The 14,256-nt window shown below is 38.2% G+C and overlaps 1 protein-coding gene across 1 annotated transcript in view; it reads left to right on the forward strand.

Annotated features, from left to right (window-relative positions):
- VPS13C (vacuolar protein sorting 13 homolog C) overlaps positions 1–14,256 on the forward strand; it is a 181,617-nt gene that overhangs the window by 134,388 nt on the left and 32,973 nt on the right. Inside the window, exons 60-65 of the mRNA XM_069596314.1 lie at positions 679–783; positions 1,504–1,668; positions 6,279–6,407; positions 6,692–6,825; positions 8,852–8,978; positions 13,844–14,079. Coding sequence (XP_069452415.1) covers positions 679–783; positions 1,504–1,668; positions 6,279–6,407; positions 6,692–6,825; positions 8,852–8,978; positions 13,844–14,079 — 896 coding nt within the window. The remainder of the gene's footprint in view (positions 1–678; positions 784–1,503; positions 1,669–6,278; positions 6,408–6,691; positions 6,826–8,851; positions 8,979–13,843; positions 14,080–14,256) is intronic.

Consider the following 14,256-nt stretch of genomic DNA (forward strand, 5'->3'; position numbering starts at 1 on the left):
GTTTATGTGTCTGACCTGTGGTTATACTCAGGTTTTTATCATCTGCTGGGTAGATGGAGGTTAATAGAGGAGCAGAATTAGATTTCTTCTGTATAACTTTACCTTTTCCCATAGCCATAAGTAAGCTTTTTATCCTGTCAGTTTGATAGGATTTTATCCCTCTTATGTGGCTGTTATCACATTAAGTCTTGCATTATAATTATTAGTGTGTATTTTCTGTCTCTGTTTAGTTGGAAGCTTACTGAGGACAGGTATTGTGTCTTCCGTTCTCCTTATCACAACGCTTTTCATTGTTTGCTGAATAATAAAAGCATAAATTCCCTGTGTGTGCTAAAGTTTTAAGAATTCATTAGCTCTATATCAAAAACCTGACACTGCAAAATATCGCTTTACTTTTTAATTCCTTCCTAAGTAACAGAAGTTCTCATTGGTATACAGCTTTAAATTCATTATACTCATCGCAGAGGTGAATGCAAAGGGAAGTTTAGAGCTCTGCTTTTATTGTATTGTCCCCTAGAGTTCCTGTGCTTCTTTACCCACTTGCAGCATGCCTTTGATAATACTTTTCTTTGTCTCATGTTATTAAATAAATGTCTAGTGGTCTAGCACGTATCCATCAAATAAAATTAATACAGTGTTTTAGATTTCTTATATGATTGTCTGTGTTCTCTGGTGTAGGTACAATTAAAAATTTCAACTAGTTCGTGGTCCAGTGGTTTTTCATTGGATACAGTGGGAAGTTATGGATGTGTGAAGTGTCCTGCCAACAACATGGAGTACCTGGTAAGGTTTTTGCTTGCTTATTTACCTCTGATTTCATTCACGTTTTCTTCACTAAATAAGCTGGAAATCCTCAGGCGTATAGAAATGTGAATTCAGAGTATTACATGGAGGATGTCTACTATTACGTTATGTCTGTCTATTTATTTCTAGTACAGTTAGTATCAAAGCAAAGCCTAAATTTGTCAGAGTTTAAGACAGTGATTTGAATACATTTAAGGAAGGAATTTAGTAAATACACAGAATTACTAGAATCCACATTTCATACCACTCCCTGCCAAAACGTCATAAATCTTAAATTTCACTGCAACAATTTAAATAATCTGATACTAGTTGTTTTATTACCTCATTGAAATTTTTATTTCATTTTATTGATAGCAGAGAATAAAGCAGCAAAGGAAAGGGTACACTGATTTTAAAACAGTTTATTTTGGACTGTGAAAAAGTAAAGGAGTTTTAAATATTAAGTTTGTTATTATAAGTCATCATTAGTTAAATTACTGATAGATATTTCTTGAATTGGTTTCTGCTGGTCCCAGACTAAGGATCTGAAATTTTTCTTCTTAGTGAGAAGATAGTCATGGAATATGGTTCTTTTTAGTTACTCTATTTAAGAAATCCTATTTTAAAATACTTGAAGAAGACTGTGAGTGAATAGCTGTGTGTGTTTCAAGCTGTGTAAAGTACTGGGAAATGGTAAACTTGTTTGTTTCCTTTCCATAGGTTGGTGTCAGCATCAAAATGAGCAGTTTTAATCTTACACGAATAGTTACTTTGACTCCCTTTTATACCATTGAGAACAAGTCATCATTAGAACTAGAAGTTGGTGAAATTGCATCTGATGGCTCACTGCCAACTAATAAATGGAACTATATTGCTTCTTCAGAGGTAATATTTTTCCTTTAATATAACTGGCTCCTAAAATGTACAATTGTGCAGTAGTTTGAGCATTCTTTGGTGTTGGCTTTCTTTGGGATTGGAATGAAAACTGACCTTTTCCTGTCCTGTGGCCACTGCTGAGTTTCCCATTTGCTGGCATGTTGAGTGCAGCACTTTCACAGCATCATCTTTCAGGATTTAAAAGAGCTCAACTGGAATTCCATCACCTCCGCTAGCTTTGTTCGTAGTGATGCTTTCTAAGGCCCACTTGACTTCACATTCCAGGGTGTCTGGCTCTAGATGAGTGATCACATCATCATGATTATCTGGGTCGTGAAGATCTTTTTTGTACAGTTCTTCCATGTATTCTTGCCACCTCTTCTTAATATCTTCTGCTTCTGTTAGGTCCATACCATTTCTGTCCTTTATTGAGCCCATCTTTGCATGAAATGTTCCCTTGGTATCTCTAATTTTCTTGAAGAGGTCTCTAGTCTTTCCCATTCTGTTGTTTTCCTCGATTTCTTTGCATTGATCGCTGAAGAAGGCTTTCTTATCTTTTCCATGGAAAAAGCAACAGAGTTCCAGAAAAACATCTATATCTGCTTTATTGACTATGCCAAAGCCTTTGACTGTGTGGATCACAATAAACTGGGGAAAATTCTAAAAGAGATGGGAATACAGACCACCTAACCTGCCTCTTGAGAAATCTGTATGTAGGTCAGGAAGCAACAGTTAGAACTGGACATGGAACAACAGACTGGTTCCAAATAGGAAAAGGAGTACGTCAAGGCTGTATATTGTCACCCTGCTTATTTAACTGATATGCAGAGTACATCGTGAGAAACGGTGGACTGGAAGAAACACAAGCTGGAATCAAGATTGCCGGGAGAAATATCAATAACCTCAGATATGCAGATGACACCACCCTTATGGCAGAAAGTGAAGAGGAGCTAAAAAGCCTCTTGATGAAAGTGAAAGAGGAGAGTGAAAAAGTTGGCTTAAAGCTCAACATTCAGAAAACGAAGATCATGGCATCCGGTCCCATCACTCCATGGGAAATAGACGGGGAAACAGTGGAAACAGTGTCAGACTTTATTTTTGGGGGCTCCAAAATCACCGCAGATGGTGACTGCAGCCATGAAATTAAAAGACGCTTACTCCTTGGAAGAAAAGTAATGACCAACCTAGATAGCATATTCAAAAGCAGAGACATTACTTTGCCGACTAAGGTCCGTCTAGTCAAGGCTATGGTTTTTCCAGTAGTCATGTATGGATGTGAGAGTTGGACTGTGAAGAAGGCTGAGCACCGAAGAATTGATGCATTTGAACTGTGGTGTTGGAGAAGACTCTTGAGAGTCCCTTGGACTGCAAGGAGATCCAACCAGTCCATTCTGAAGGAGATCAACCCTGGGATTTCTTTGGAGGAAATGAGGCTGAAGCTGAAACTCCAGTACTTTGGCCACCTCATGTGAAGAGTTGACTCATTGGAAAAGACTGTGATGCTGGGAGGGATTGGGGGCAGTAGGAGAAAGGGACGACCGAGGATGAGATGGCTGGATGGCATCACGGACTCGATGGACATGAGTCTGAGTGAACTCTGGGAGATGGTGATGAACAGCGAGGCCTGGCATGCTGCGATTCATGGGGTCACAAAGAGTTGGACACGACTGAGCGACTGAACTGAACTGAAAATGTACAAGTAAATATATCGACATGTAAATAAGAATTATATATCTCTCTGTCATAATCACTTTGCTGCCATATTTGTGTGTTAAACTATGACAGCCAGCTTTGAAAGACTTCCCTTTAATACTATAAACATACGTTAAAAAGAAAGAATTGTTGATAATATTTATCACTAGTCTAGTCTAGACTGTTAACACTCATGGTTCTTCTTATGGATAAATGTGGATATGTGCTGTAAAATGTACATAAAAATAATTTACTCTTCTGTCAGTAGTCAAGATAATGTCTTTATATTCAAGAAACATCCAATCTTGAAAGGCGTAAGACTCTCTTAAATTAATACATAGAGAAGAAGATAATATATGGCAAGCTACTGGAGGCAGGGTACGTGGTCTGGTATGCCCATCTCTTAAAGAATTTTCCACAGTTTGTTGTGATCCACACAGTCAAAGGCTTTGGCACAGTCAATGAAGCAGAAGTAGATGTTTATCTGGAACTCTGTTGCTTTTTTGATGATCCAGCGGATGTTGGCAATTTGATCTCTGGTTCCTATTCCTCTTCTAAATCCACCTTGAACATCTAGAAGTTCATTGTTCACGTATTGCTGAAGCCTGGCTTGGAGAATTTTGAGCATTACTTTGCTAGCATGTGAGATGAGTGCAATTGTACGGTAGTTTGAACATTCTTTGTCATGGCCTTTCTTTAGGGTTGGAATGAAAACTGACCTTTTCCAGTCCTGGCCACTGCTGAGTTTTCCAAATTTGTTGGCATATTGAGTGCAGCGCTTTCACAGCATCATCTTTCAGGATTTGAAATAGCTCAACTGGCATTCCATCACCTCCACTAGCTTTGTTCCTAGTGATGCTTCCTAAGGCCCACTTGTTGAAGCAACAGTTAGAACCGGACATGGAACAACAGACTGTTTCCAGATTGGGAAAGGAGTACATCAAGGCTGTATATTGTCACCCTGCCTATTTAATTTATATGCAGAGTACCTCATGTGAAATGTCAGGCTGGATGAGCCACAAGCTGGAATCAAGATTGCCAGGAGAAATATCAATATCCTCAGATACACAGATGACACCACCCTTATGGCAGAAAGCAAAGAAAAATTAAAGAGCCTCTTGATGAAAGTGAAAGAGGAGAGTGAAAAAGTTGGCTTAAAACTTAACATTCCAAAAACTAAGATCATGGCATCTGGTCCCGTCACTTCATGGCAGATAGATGGGGAAACAATGAAAACAGTGACAAACTTTATTTTTTGGGGGTACAAAGGCACTGCAGATGGTGACTGCAGCCATGAAATTAAAAGACGCTTGCTTCTTGGAGGAAAAGCTGTGACCAACCTAGATAGCATATTAAAAAGCAGAGACATTACTTTGCTAACAAAGGTTGATCTAGTCAAAGCTATGGTTTTCCACTAGTCATGTATGGATTTGAGTTGGACGGTAAAGGAAGCTGAATGGCGAAGAATTGATGGTTTTGAACTGTGGTGTTGGAGAAGACTCTTGAGAGTCCCTTGGACTGCAAGGAGATCCAACCAGTCAGTCCTAAAGGAAATGAGTCCTAAATATTCATTGGAAGGACTGATGCTGAAGCTGAAGCTCCAATACTTTGGCTACGTGATGCAAAGAATTGACTCATTGGAAAAGACCCTGATCCTGGGAACTGCGAGGTTTAGGGGACAACAGAGGATGAGATGGTTGGATAGCATCACTGGCTCAATGGACATGAGTTGAGCAAGCTCCGGGAGTTGGTGATGGACTGGAAAGCCTGGTGTGCTACAGTCCATGGAGTCTACAGAGAGTCTAACACAACTGAACGACTGAACTGAACTGACTGATAGGTGGTTATAGGATCTCTAAATAGATGAACTGGAAGTTTCCTTGAAAAAAATCCCCAAAATTCAACCACCTTACTTTACAGAGAAGGAAGTTGAATCTCAGTTTTTTTTTTTTTTTAGGTCAGTAAGGTTATTGGAGATTGAGATCATTGTGGCCTAGATCAAAAGAAAATGTTTCATAGAAGAGCTGGTATTTGAACAAAACTTTGCAGACTCAACAAGAGGTGAAGTGAAGAGAATAAGGAAAGTGGGGGAGGGGGCAGATGCAACGACAAGCATTAGTGCCTGAATTTGCCTGAGTTTTCAACCAAACCAGCTGACTGAAGGATAGGACTGTTTTTCTGTACATCTAAAAATAATTCTAAAATTCTCTTTAAAATTGCTTGGCCAAAAGTTTAAGAGGAGGGACTCCACTTACAATACAAAGTTAGACCTCTAAGAGGCATGGGCTTTCCAAGGCACTTAGAATGATCTCCATAGACTTGGCAGCAAATACGTGTTCCTTATCTTTTTGTCTTTGATGTGAGTTTGATAGTAGCAGTATTCTTTTCAGAAATAGAATTTACCCAGTATTCTGTCATGGGTGAGGAACTTTTGTTTTATGAACTAAAATCTCAGTTTTACAGGTGAGGAAACTGAGGCTCAAAAAGGTCAAGATTAAGATCAAACAGCTGTGGGGGGTAGTGTCAGGAGTGCCAGCAAGGTCTTCTGCCTTCAGTTGCCTTGTGGTTTATCTAGGACAAGATACTCTGGAAGAATTCATAGTGCAATTCATAAAAGCAATTATTAAGATTATAATTTTTAAATATTTAAGATATTTGAGATGTTCTTAATAGCACTTCAGTTCCTCATATTGTAATTATTCTGTAAGTATGAAAAGACTAATACATCTGTTCTTCTGATGGAATTTCTTTGGGTTCATAAATAATCATTATATTGTCAATAATCTCAATATGAAATGTAAAGGAGCTCTTTTAAGAAACAGTGATAATTGAGTTATGATCTGAATTAGAATTTAAAACTTTATTAGCCACTGTTTTATTTACCATAGTATTGTTTTAAGACTGATATTTGACTTTCATATTTTCAGAACCTTCCATTTTGGCCTGAGAAATTTTCAGGCAAACTTTGTGTGAGAGTGGTGAGCTGTGAGGGATCATCCAGGCCATTCTTTTATAACCAACAGGATAATGGCACTTTATTGAGCTTGGAAGATCTGGTACGTTTTCCTGTTTTTAAAATAAAATATTTTTGATTTTTAAAGTTTACTTTACAATATTTTATTAAGATGTGCTCTAAAATATCCTGATAATTAATAGAAGGTATACTAACTCTAACAGTATATAATGCTGCACATATGTTTGTAATAGATCAGAGCCAGTGTGATTTTCTGTAGGAATTTAAGAAAACAGGCTTTTTAATATCTGTATGAGTGATTGAAATTCTAAATGTAACGTGCAGTTTAAACCAATGCTTCAAACGTACTCCTTTTTTCTGCAATAGAATGGGGGTATCTTGGTGGATGTAGATACTGCTCCGCATTCAACTGTCATCAGCTTTTCTGACTACCATGAGGGATGTGCACCTGCCCTAATAATAAACCACACACCATGGGACGTCCTCACATATAAACAGAGGTATGAAATAAAAAGGTTCTTAGAAAATCTGATTTGTTTTCGGTGGTTTAGTTGCTAAGTTGTACTCCACTCTTGCACCCCGATAGACTGTAGCCTGCCAGCTCCTCTGTCCTTGGGATTTCTGAGGCAAGAATACTGGAGTGGATAGCCATTTCTTTCTGTAGGGGATCTTCCTGACCTAGCAATCGAACCTGGGTCTTGTGTGTCCCCTGCATTGGCAGGCAGATTCTTTACCAACTGAGCCACTAGGGAGGCCCCTGGTCCACAGTTCCTTCTAGGAAATCTTTGGGTCTAGATGTGTTTCACCTTCCATGTGTTTTCAGATTTTAGAAAGGTTATAGGGATGTGTATTGCTAATAGCCCTAGCAAGTTCTGAGGCAGTACTCTGTAACCAGCACATTAGTATTCCTGTAGCAAAACGTATAAACATTCATAATAAGTGAGATAAATGAAAGTATTAATAGTTTCCCATCAGTTCAGATCAAGTTTTGCTGCCACATGAGTTTGGACACCAAACTTAAGAGAAGAACATTTGGGATTTTGAAGCTTTTTACGTTTCAGAACTGCATACAAGGAACTGTGAACTTGTTTAAGCAGTACCGTTCTTTTGCGGTCTCGTGATGCTCAGTGAACCTCTCTCTATAAATCGTATTGTTTTTGTAGGAGAGTAGAATATTAAACAGGAGGGCAGAGGGCTGAAGACAGATAGAAGTGGAAGATTAAATAGTGATATTGAATGTGTTGTAGTACAGACTGACAGGAATTTTGTTGTCCTTGTGTGTGCTGTTGTTTAGCTTGGGTGATGTCATTAAATAGGCAGCTTTAGATTCTTAAAATGTGTAATAATATATTTGCAAAGAATTATTATTATAAATCTTCAGGGCATTATTTTTATATATATATTATAATATAAAATAATAATACCCATTATATATATGTATACATATACACACATATAAATATATAAAAAGTAATGCCTTGCTGGGACTTCCCTGGTCATCCAGAGGCTAAGAGTACGCCTGCCAATGCAGGAGACATGGGTTCGATCCCTGGTCTGGAAAGATCCCTCATGCCTCAGAGCAGCAGAGCCCATGTTCCACAACTAGTGAGACCACGGGCCATCACTGCTGAAGCCCAAGCGCTCTAGAGCCTGAACTTCACAACAAGAGAAGCCACCACAGTGAGAAGTCCACACGCTACAGCAGAGGACCCGCTACTCCCTGCAACTGGAGAAAGCCCTCAGACAGCAGTGAAGACCCAGCACAGCCAAAGATAGATAGATAAATTTTAAAAAATTAATGCTTTCCAGGTTTAACGTATTCTTAACGCTCATGGCTTGAATCTGCTGAGAGATTTGAAAGTATAGATTAAACCCTAAATGGGTTACTTTTTGTTTTATTTTAGTTCTCTGCAAAGTCTCTTGTGTTATCTAGACTAATACTCCTTAAACTTAAATATCAGCATTAAGATCTCCTAGAAATCCTGTAAAAATGCACGTTCTGAGTCAGTTGGTTTTTGGTGGGTCCCGGAATATTGCCCTTTCCAGCAAGCCTCGAGGTGATGCTGGTGCTGCTGGCCCAGGGACCGCGCTTGGAGTAGCAGGGGAACAAACCGTTGTTTTCTCTTCTGAGACTCTTACTTCTTATGCATTGCTTTTGATTAAAATCTCAAATTTGAGTACCAAGTAAAGTTCTCTGTTCCTGAAAAGTTTACTGTTCACAACCTTTTCTATAGATGAATTCTGAGGTACCAGTCTGTTTACCTTCATGAATTTTGTTAGTGCCATCTTACCTGGATCAGTTCAGAGTACACTGCAGCTTCAGAAAGAGCAATATTCTTTGCCCTCAAGCTTCAAGATCATTAGTTATTTGGACATTTTAGGGTACTTATCTTTAGGCAGAGTTGTGTTTTATTAACAAAGGCAGTTTTATAACATGTTTGTGCCAGTCCCCTCCTTAGTAAACCACAGGTCTATGTTTCTCAAGGCCAGGGTATTTTAATCTTCCCTCTGTCGCTTGTGTTTCAGCGGGTCAAAGGAAGAAATGGTGTTGCTGCCAAGACAAGTTCGACTCTTTGCCTGGGAAGATCCCACTGGTACCAGAAAGCTTAAATGGAGTTATGCAGCAAATGTTGGGGAACATGATCTGTTAAAGGTATCATCTGATGTGAATGGGTATCCTATGAAGTGTGCTGTGCTTAGTCGGTCAGTCGTGTCCGACTGTTTGCGACCCTATTGACTGTAACCTGCCAGGCTCCTCTGTCCATGGGGATTCTCCAGGGAAGAAAACTGGAGTGGGTTGCCATGCCTTCCTCCAGGGGATCTTCCCAACCGAGGGATCGAACCCAGGCCTCCTGCAGTGCAGCAGATTCTTTACTGTTTGAGCCACCAGGGAGGTGCCTGATAACAAAGGAAATAGACAAGTTAGCTTCACACTGTCATCTTTTTCTTTATTGAACTAAAAATGAATTGCAAGTATTTTCAAAATAAGTTGCTTTGGGGCTTTAGTTGGTAAATAGTTCACACCAATATTTTGTCCTAGATCAGTCAAAATACTATATTTGCATTAAAAAAAATTGGCCTGTTTCAGCTTACATAAGACCAGTACTTTTTTATTTACTTTTTTTAATAAGGAAAGAGTTTTGAGGCTAAAAGTGAAAAACAGCTTTATTTTGTATACCACTGTTAGCTGTAAGATTTTTTAAGGCAAGTTTTCCCTATCAAAGCTGTATGGTTTTTTAATTAAAGGAGTATGACAGTAGTAAACTGTCCATATAAGAAATATAATGAATTACTTATTGAAATACTATTTAGATAGCTAAATTAATTAAACATGTTATTTCCTAGACATTTAGACTTTGGGAAGGGATTAAGAATTCATCTGCCGGGAACTTCCCTGGTGGTCTAGTGGCTAAGACTCCATGGTCTCAATGCAGGCTGCTCGGGTGTGATCCCTGGTCAGAGAACTAGATCCCACATGCTACAGTAAGAGTTCATATGCCTTAACTAAAGATCTCGCATGCCACAACTAAGAACCAGTGCAGCCAAATAAATAAATACTTATAAAAGTAAAAGAATTCATCTGCCAGCCTCCCTCCAATAAGACACTGGTCCTCCATGAGTGGTACCTAGTTTCTGTAGGATTATATTCTATGCTGAAAAGTTCATACAGTGTCATATTCCACTGTCTGATAATGCCAGTTGTCATAAAAGCTTTCTTGGTTATTTAAAATAGTAATTGGCCAAGAGTGACTGAATTATCCTCTCCTATATTCTCTCTGAAATACCCATAAAAGAGATAGAGTTTTGAAAAATCAGACTGATAGTTATGAGATTCTTGGAGTGATTTTTGCCATGACAGTTTGATGGAGCTCTGTTACTTGCTTATGCTTTACTTTTTACAACAGAGAAACCCTCAAGGGTTGTAAGTGGTAGAGAGGAGCTTAAGTTCCCTGTTATAATGTCTCTGACTCAGAGACATGCTAGCTTGACCAGGGGTCCCTGTACTATGCTGGTGTTATTTTCGTTCTCCTCACATTTCATGCCCCTCAGCAACCACAACTCCCATAAGGCAGTACACAGATACTGGAGAAAGAATGGTGTCGCCATCCTGAAAGAGTATGTCAAGGTCTATAAATTAAGGCAGAATCATAAAGAATCCTGGCAGTAGTGTATTGACAGGCTTGTGGTTTTAAATATTTCTGTTCTATTTGGTGTTAGAAAACCAGACAGTAAGAAATAGATTATTGTGCCTTAGTCAACTTGTAATCTTCCAGGTTATGAAAATTAAGCTAGAAATAAGACAGTTAGCCATTTCCTTGTCTCCTGGCTGATCTGAGAAGGGAATTCTGCTGAGGCTCAGGTGTACATGAAAAGGGAATTCAAAGAAAATCCACACAGTACTATAAAGCACTTTCCTCATTCAGTTCAAGTCAGTCACTCAGTCTGTGTCTGACTCTGTGACCCCATGAATCACAGCACGCCAGGCCTCCCTGTCCATCACCAACTCCTGGAGTTTACTCAAACTCATGTCCATCAAGTTGGTCATGCCATCCAGCCATCTCATCCTCTGTCATCCCCTTCTCCTCCTGCCCCCAGTCCCTCCCAGCATCAGGGTCTTTTCCAATAAGTCAGCTCTTTGCATGAGGTGGCCAAAGTACTGGAGTTTCAGCTTCAACATCAGTCCTTCCAATGAACACCCAGGACTGATCTCCTTTAGCACGGACTGGTTGGATCTCCATGCAGTCCAAGGGACTCTTAAGAGTCTTCTCCAACACCATAGTTCGAAAGCATCAATTCTTCGGTGCTCAGCTTTCTTCACAGTTCAACACTCAACATCCATACATGACCACTGGAAAAACCATAGCCTTGACTAGACGGACCTTTGTTGGCAAAATAATGTCTCTGCTTTTTAATATGCTATCTAGGTTGGTCATAACTTTTCTTCCAAGGAGTAAGTGTCTTTTAATTTCATGGCTGCAGTCACCATCTGCAGTGATTTTGGAGCCCCCAAAAATAGTCAGCCACTGTTTCCACTGTTTCCCCATCTATTTCCCATGAAGTGATGGGACCAGATGCCATGATCTTCGTTTTCTGAATGTTGAGCTTTAAGCCAACTTTTTCACTCTCCTTTTAACAAGAGGCTTTTTAGCTCCTCTTCACTTTCTGTCATAAGAGTGGTGTCATCTGCATATCTGAGGTTATTGATATTTCTCCCGGCAATCTTGATTCCAGCTTGTGCTTCTTCCAGCCCAGCGTTTCTCATGATGTACTCTGCATATAAGTTAAATAAACAGGGTGACAATATACAGCCTCCTTTTCCTATTTGAAACCAGTCTGTTGTTCCATGTCCAGTTCGAACTGTTGCTTCCTGACCTGCATATAGGTTTCTCAAGAGGCAGGTCAGGTGGTCTGGTATTCCCATCTCTTTTAGAATTTTCCCCAGTTTATTGTGATCCACACAGTCAAAGGCTTTGGCATAGTCAATAAAGCAGAAATAAATGTTTTTTCTGGAACTCTCTTGCTTTTTCAGTGATCCAGAGGATGTTTAAGTGTGAATAAACAGGAAACAAACAAACAAACATGGAGTTTACGAAAAAATAGTTCAGGAGGAAACTGTAGCATGATCCTAAAGATTCGGAAGCTGATCACACTTCTGAAAAATTTTTTTTCCACAGAAGGACCAGAGAAAATTTTCAGAATGTATGCCTGAGATTCTCAAAGTTATAAACATACGACAGCTATGATAGGAGAAAGTTGGTGAGGTAAAAGACAAAGACAACAAAATAAAATGAAAGGGGGAGCAGGGAAATAGTATGTTCTGAACATAATATATTAACACCATTTAATCCTAAATTTTAATTACAGAAATATAGATCAAAGATGATTTTTTAAAAAGGATACCAATTAATAGAAGCAAAGTGAGTAATAAAAGAATTCTAAATCAATTGAGAAAATGAAAATAAAGAAAAATTTGCTCTTACAGTAAAAGAAGGAAGCCTAAGGAAGTATATAGTAAGTGGCAAATGTCAGTGCATTTTGTTGAATATATCATATGTTAATGCTTATTATATAGTATCATAAATTCTTATGGTTATAACTTAGAACTGCTGGTTAGAACTCAAAACCAGATCTTCTTGACTTCATAGTCACTGGATTTTTCCCACTAAACCATGCTTCCCATCAAGCATGTCAGTAAATGAAAGTGGTTTAAATTCTCCTATTAAAAGATCACATTCAGATTAAGTTAAAAAGTAGTTTCTAACCAGATGCTATTTACATGAGATCTGCGTTAACTGCACAGAAAGTTAAAGGCATGAAGAGATGATAAAGATTTAACAAGTAAACAAAAGTAAAAAACAATTTAACTATGATTCAAAGCAAAAATCATTAAATAGAATATGATAATGTGACACAGAAGGCATGATAGCCATAAACCTTCATGCAGTGAGTAATATTGCATCAAAATGTATGACCGAAAATGTTGGAAGTCAACTGAAACATTGTTGCCTGGGGATATTTTAAAATGTACCATATTTAATTTTTAACAGATCCAATAGATTGAAAACAAATAGAGAGCATTTGAATAATAACCAAGATTGAACCAAGATGCATATCAAATTTTGTAGTTTACAAGGAGAAAATACACCTTTTTTAGTAGGTATCTCTGAAACATTTATAAAATTTAATCATGTTAGAGTAAAAAAATCGGGCCGTCTACTTTGATATATGTTAAAAGCTGTAGATCAGTTTCAGAGAATAGCAAATAGCAACCATTTCTGTGCTTTTGGCGACATCCTTTGTTTTTGGCTTCTGTGTTCCAAGAAAGCTTGAAAAGCACATATTAGGTACTTATACTGCCTGTTGAAGTGAACTGTTGTTTTATTTATGTTGAGTCCAGAATGAAAAAAAATCATTATTTAAATATCTGAAGACGTGCACCAAATCAAACCTAATATTTTTAAATGCTATAAAAGACTGTCAGCCAAGAAGGCTCTTCTTAGTGAAAGTTAATACAAACTGATGACCATAGTTTGACTATTTAACAGTGTGATTTATATAAATACTTGCAGCATTATAAAGTATTAAAACCTAATTTTACCTGAGACTACATTTCCAGTAAAGTTTTAAACCATTCTGTTCTCCATCTGGGAGACAAGTAAGCATGTTATGCCATTGGTGCCTTTGAAGGAGATTCTTATTCCTGCTGAGTATCCTTTGAGCCTAACTAGGTAATGTAAACTAAGGTTTTAGAAAAATAAGCACTATTGATCTGTTACTGTTTGAAAAAATTGAGGATGTTTCAAAACACATTATGGGGAACAAGTGTGTATACCTGTGGCGGATTCATGTTGATGTATGGCAAAACCAATATAGTATTGTAAAGTATAACTTTAATTTATGTTATTTTGATGGTTTTCTGATTTATAGTCATGTTTTCTTAGCTACTGCATGCAGTTCAAGACTTCTGTAATAAAAGCTTACTGTTTGTGGTTTTAATATGAAGTCTCTTTCCCACAGGATGAATGTGGACAGTTTCCCTATGATGCAAACATCCAGATACACTGGGTATCATTTCTCGATGGGCGCCAGAGAGTTTTGCTTTTCACTGATGATGTTGCCTTGGTTTCCAAAGCTCTGCAGGCAGAAGAAATGGAGCAGGCCAATCATGAAATAACTTTTTCTCTCCATAGTCTTGGGCTTTCACTGGTCAACAATGAAATCAAGCAGGAAGTTTCATATATTGGGATAACCAGGTATGGGAGAAGAAAGATAAGGTATCAGAAGTCTTTAAAAGGCATTAAGTTCATAATATCAAGTTTGATGAGAGTAGACAAATACCTATTTTGAATTTGATGTACTGTACATACCTTTCAGCAAAGCTTACTGAACAGCTGCTTTCACTGCTAGTTGAAAAGCCCCTAAGATAAAAT

This window comes from Ovis canadensis, chromosome 7, assembly GCF_042477335.2.
Source record: "Ovis canadensis isolate MfBH-ARS-UI-01 breed Bighorn chromosome 7, ARS-UI_OviCan_v2, whole genome shotgun sequence".
Lineage (NCBI taxonomy): Eukaryota > Metazoa > Chordata > Mammalia > Artiodactyla > Bovidae > Ovis > Ovis canadensis.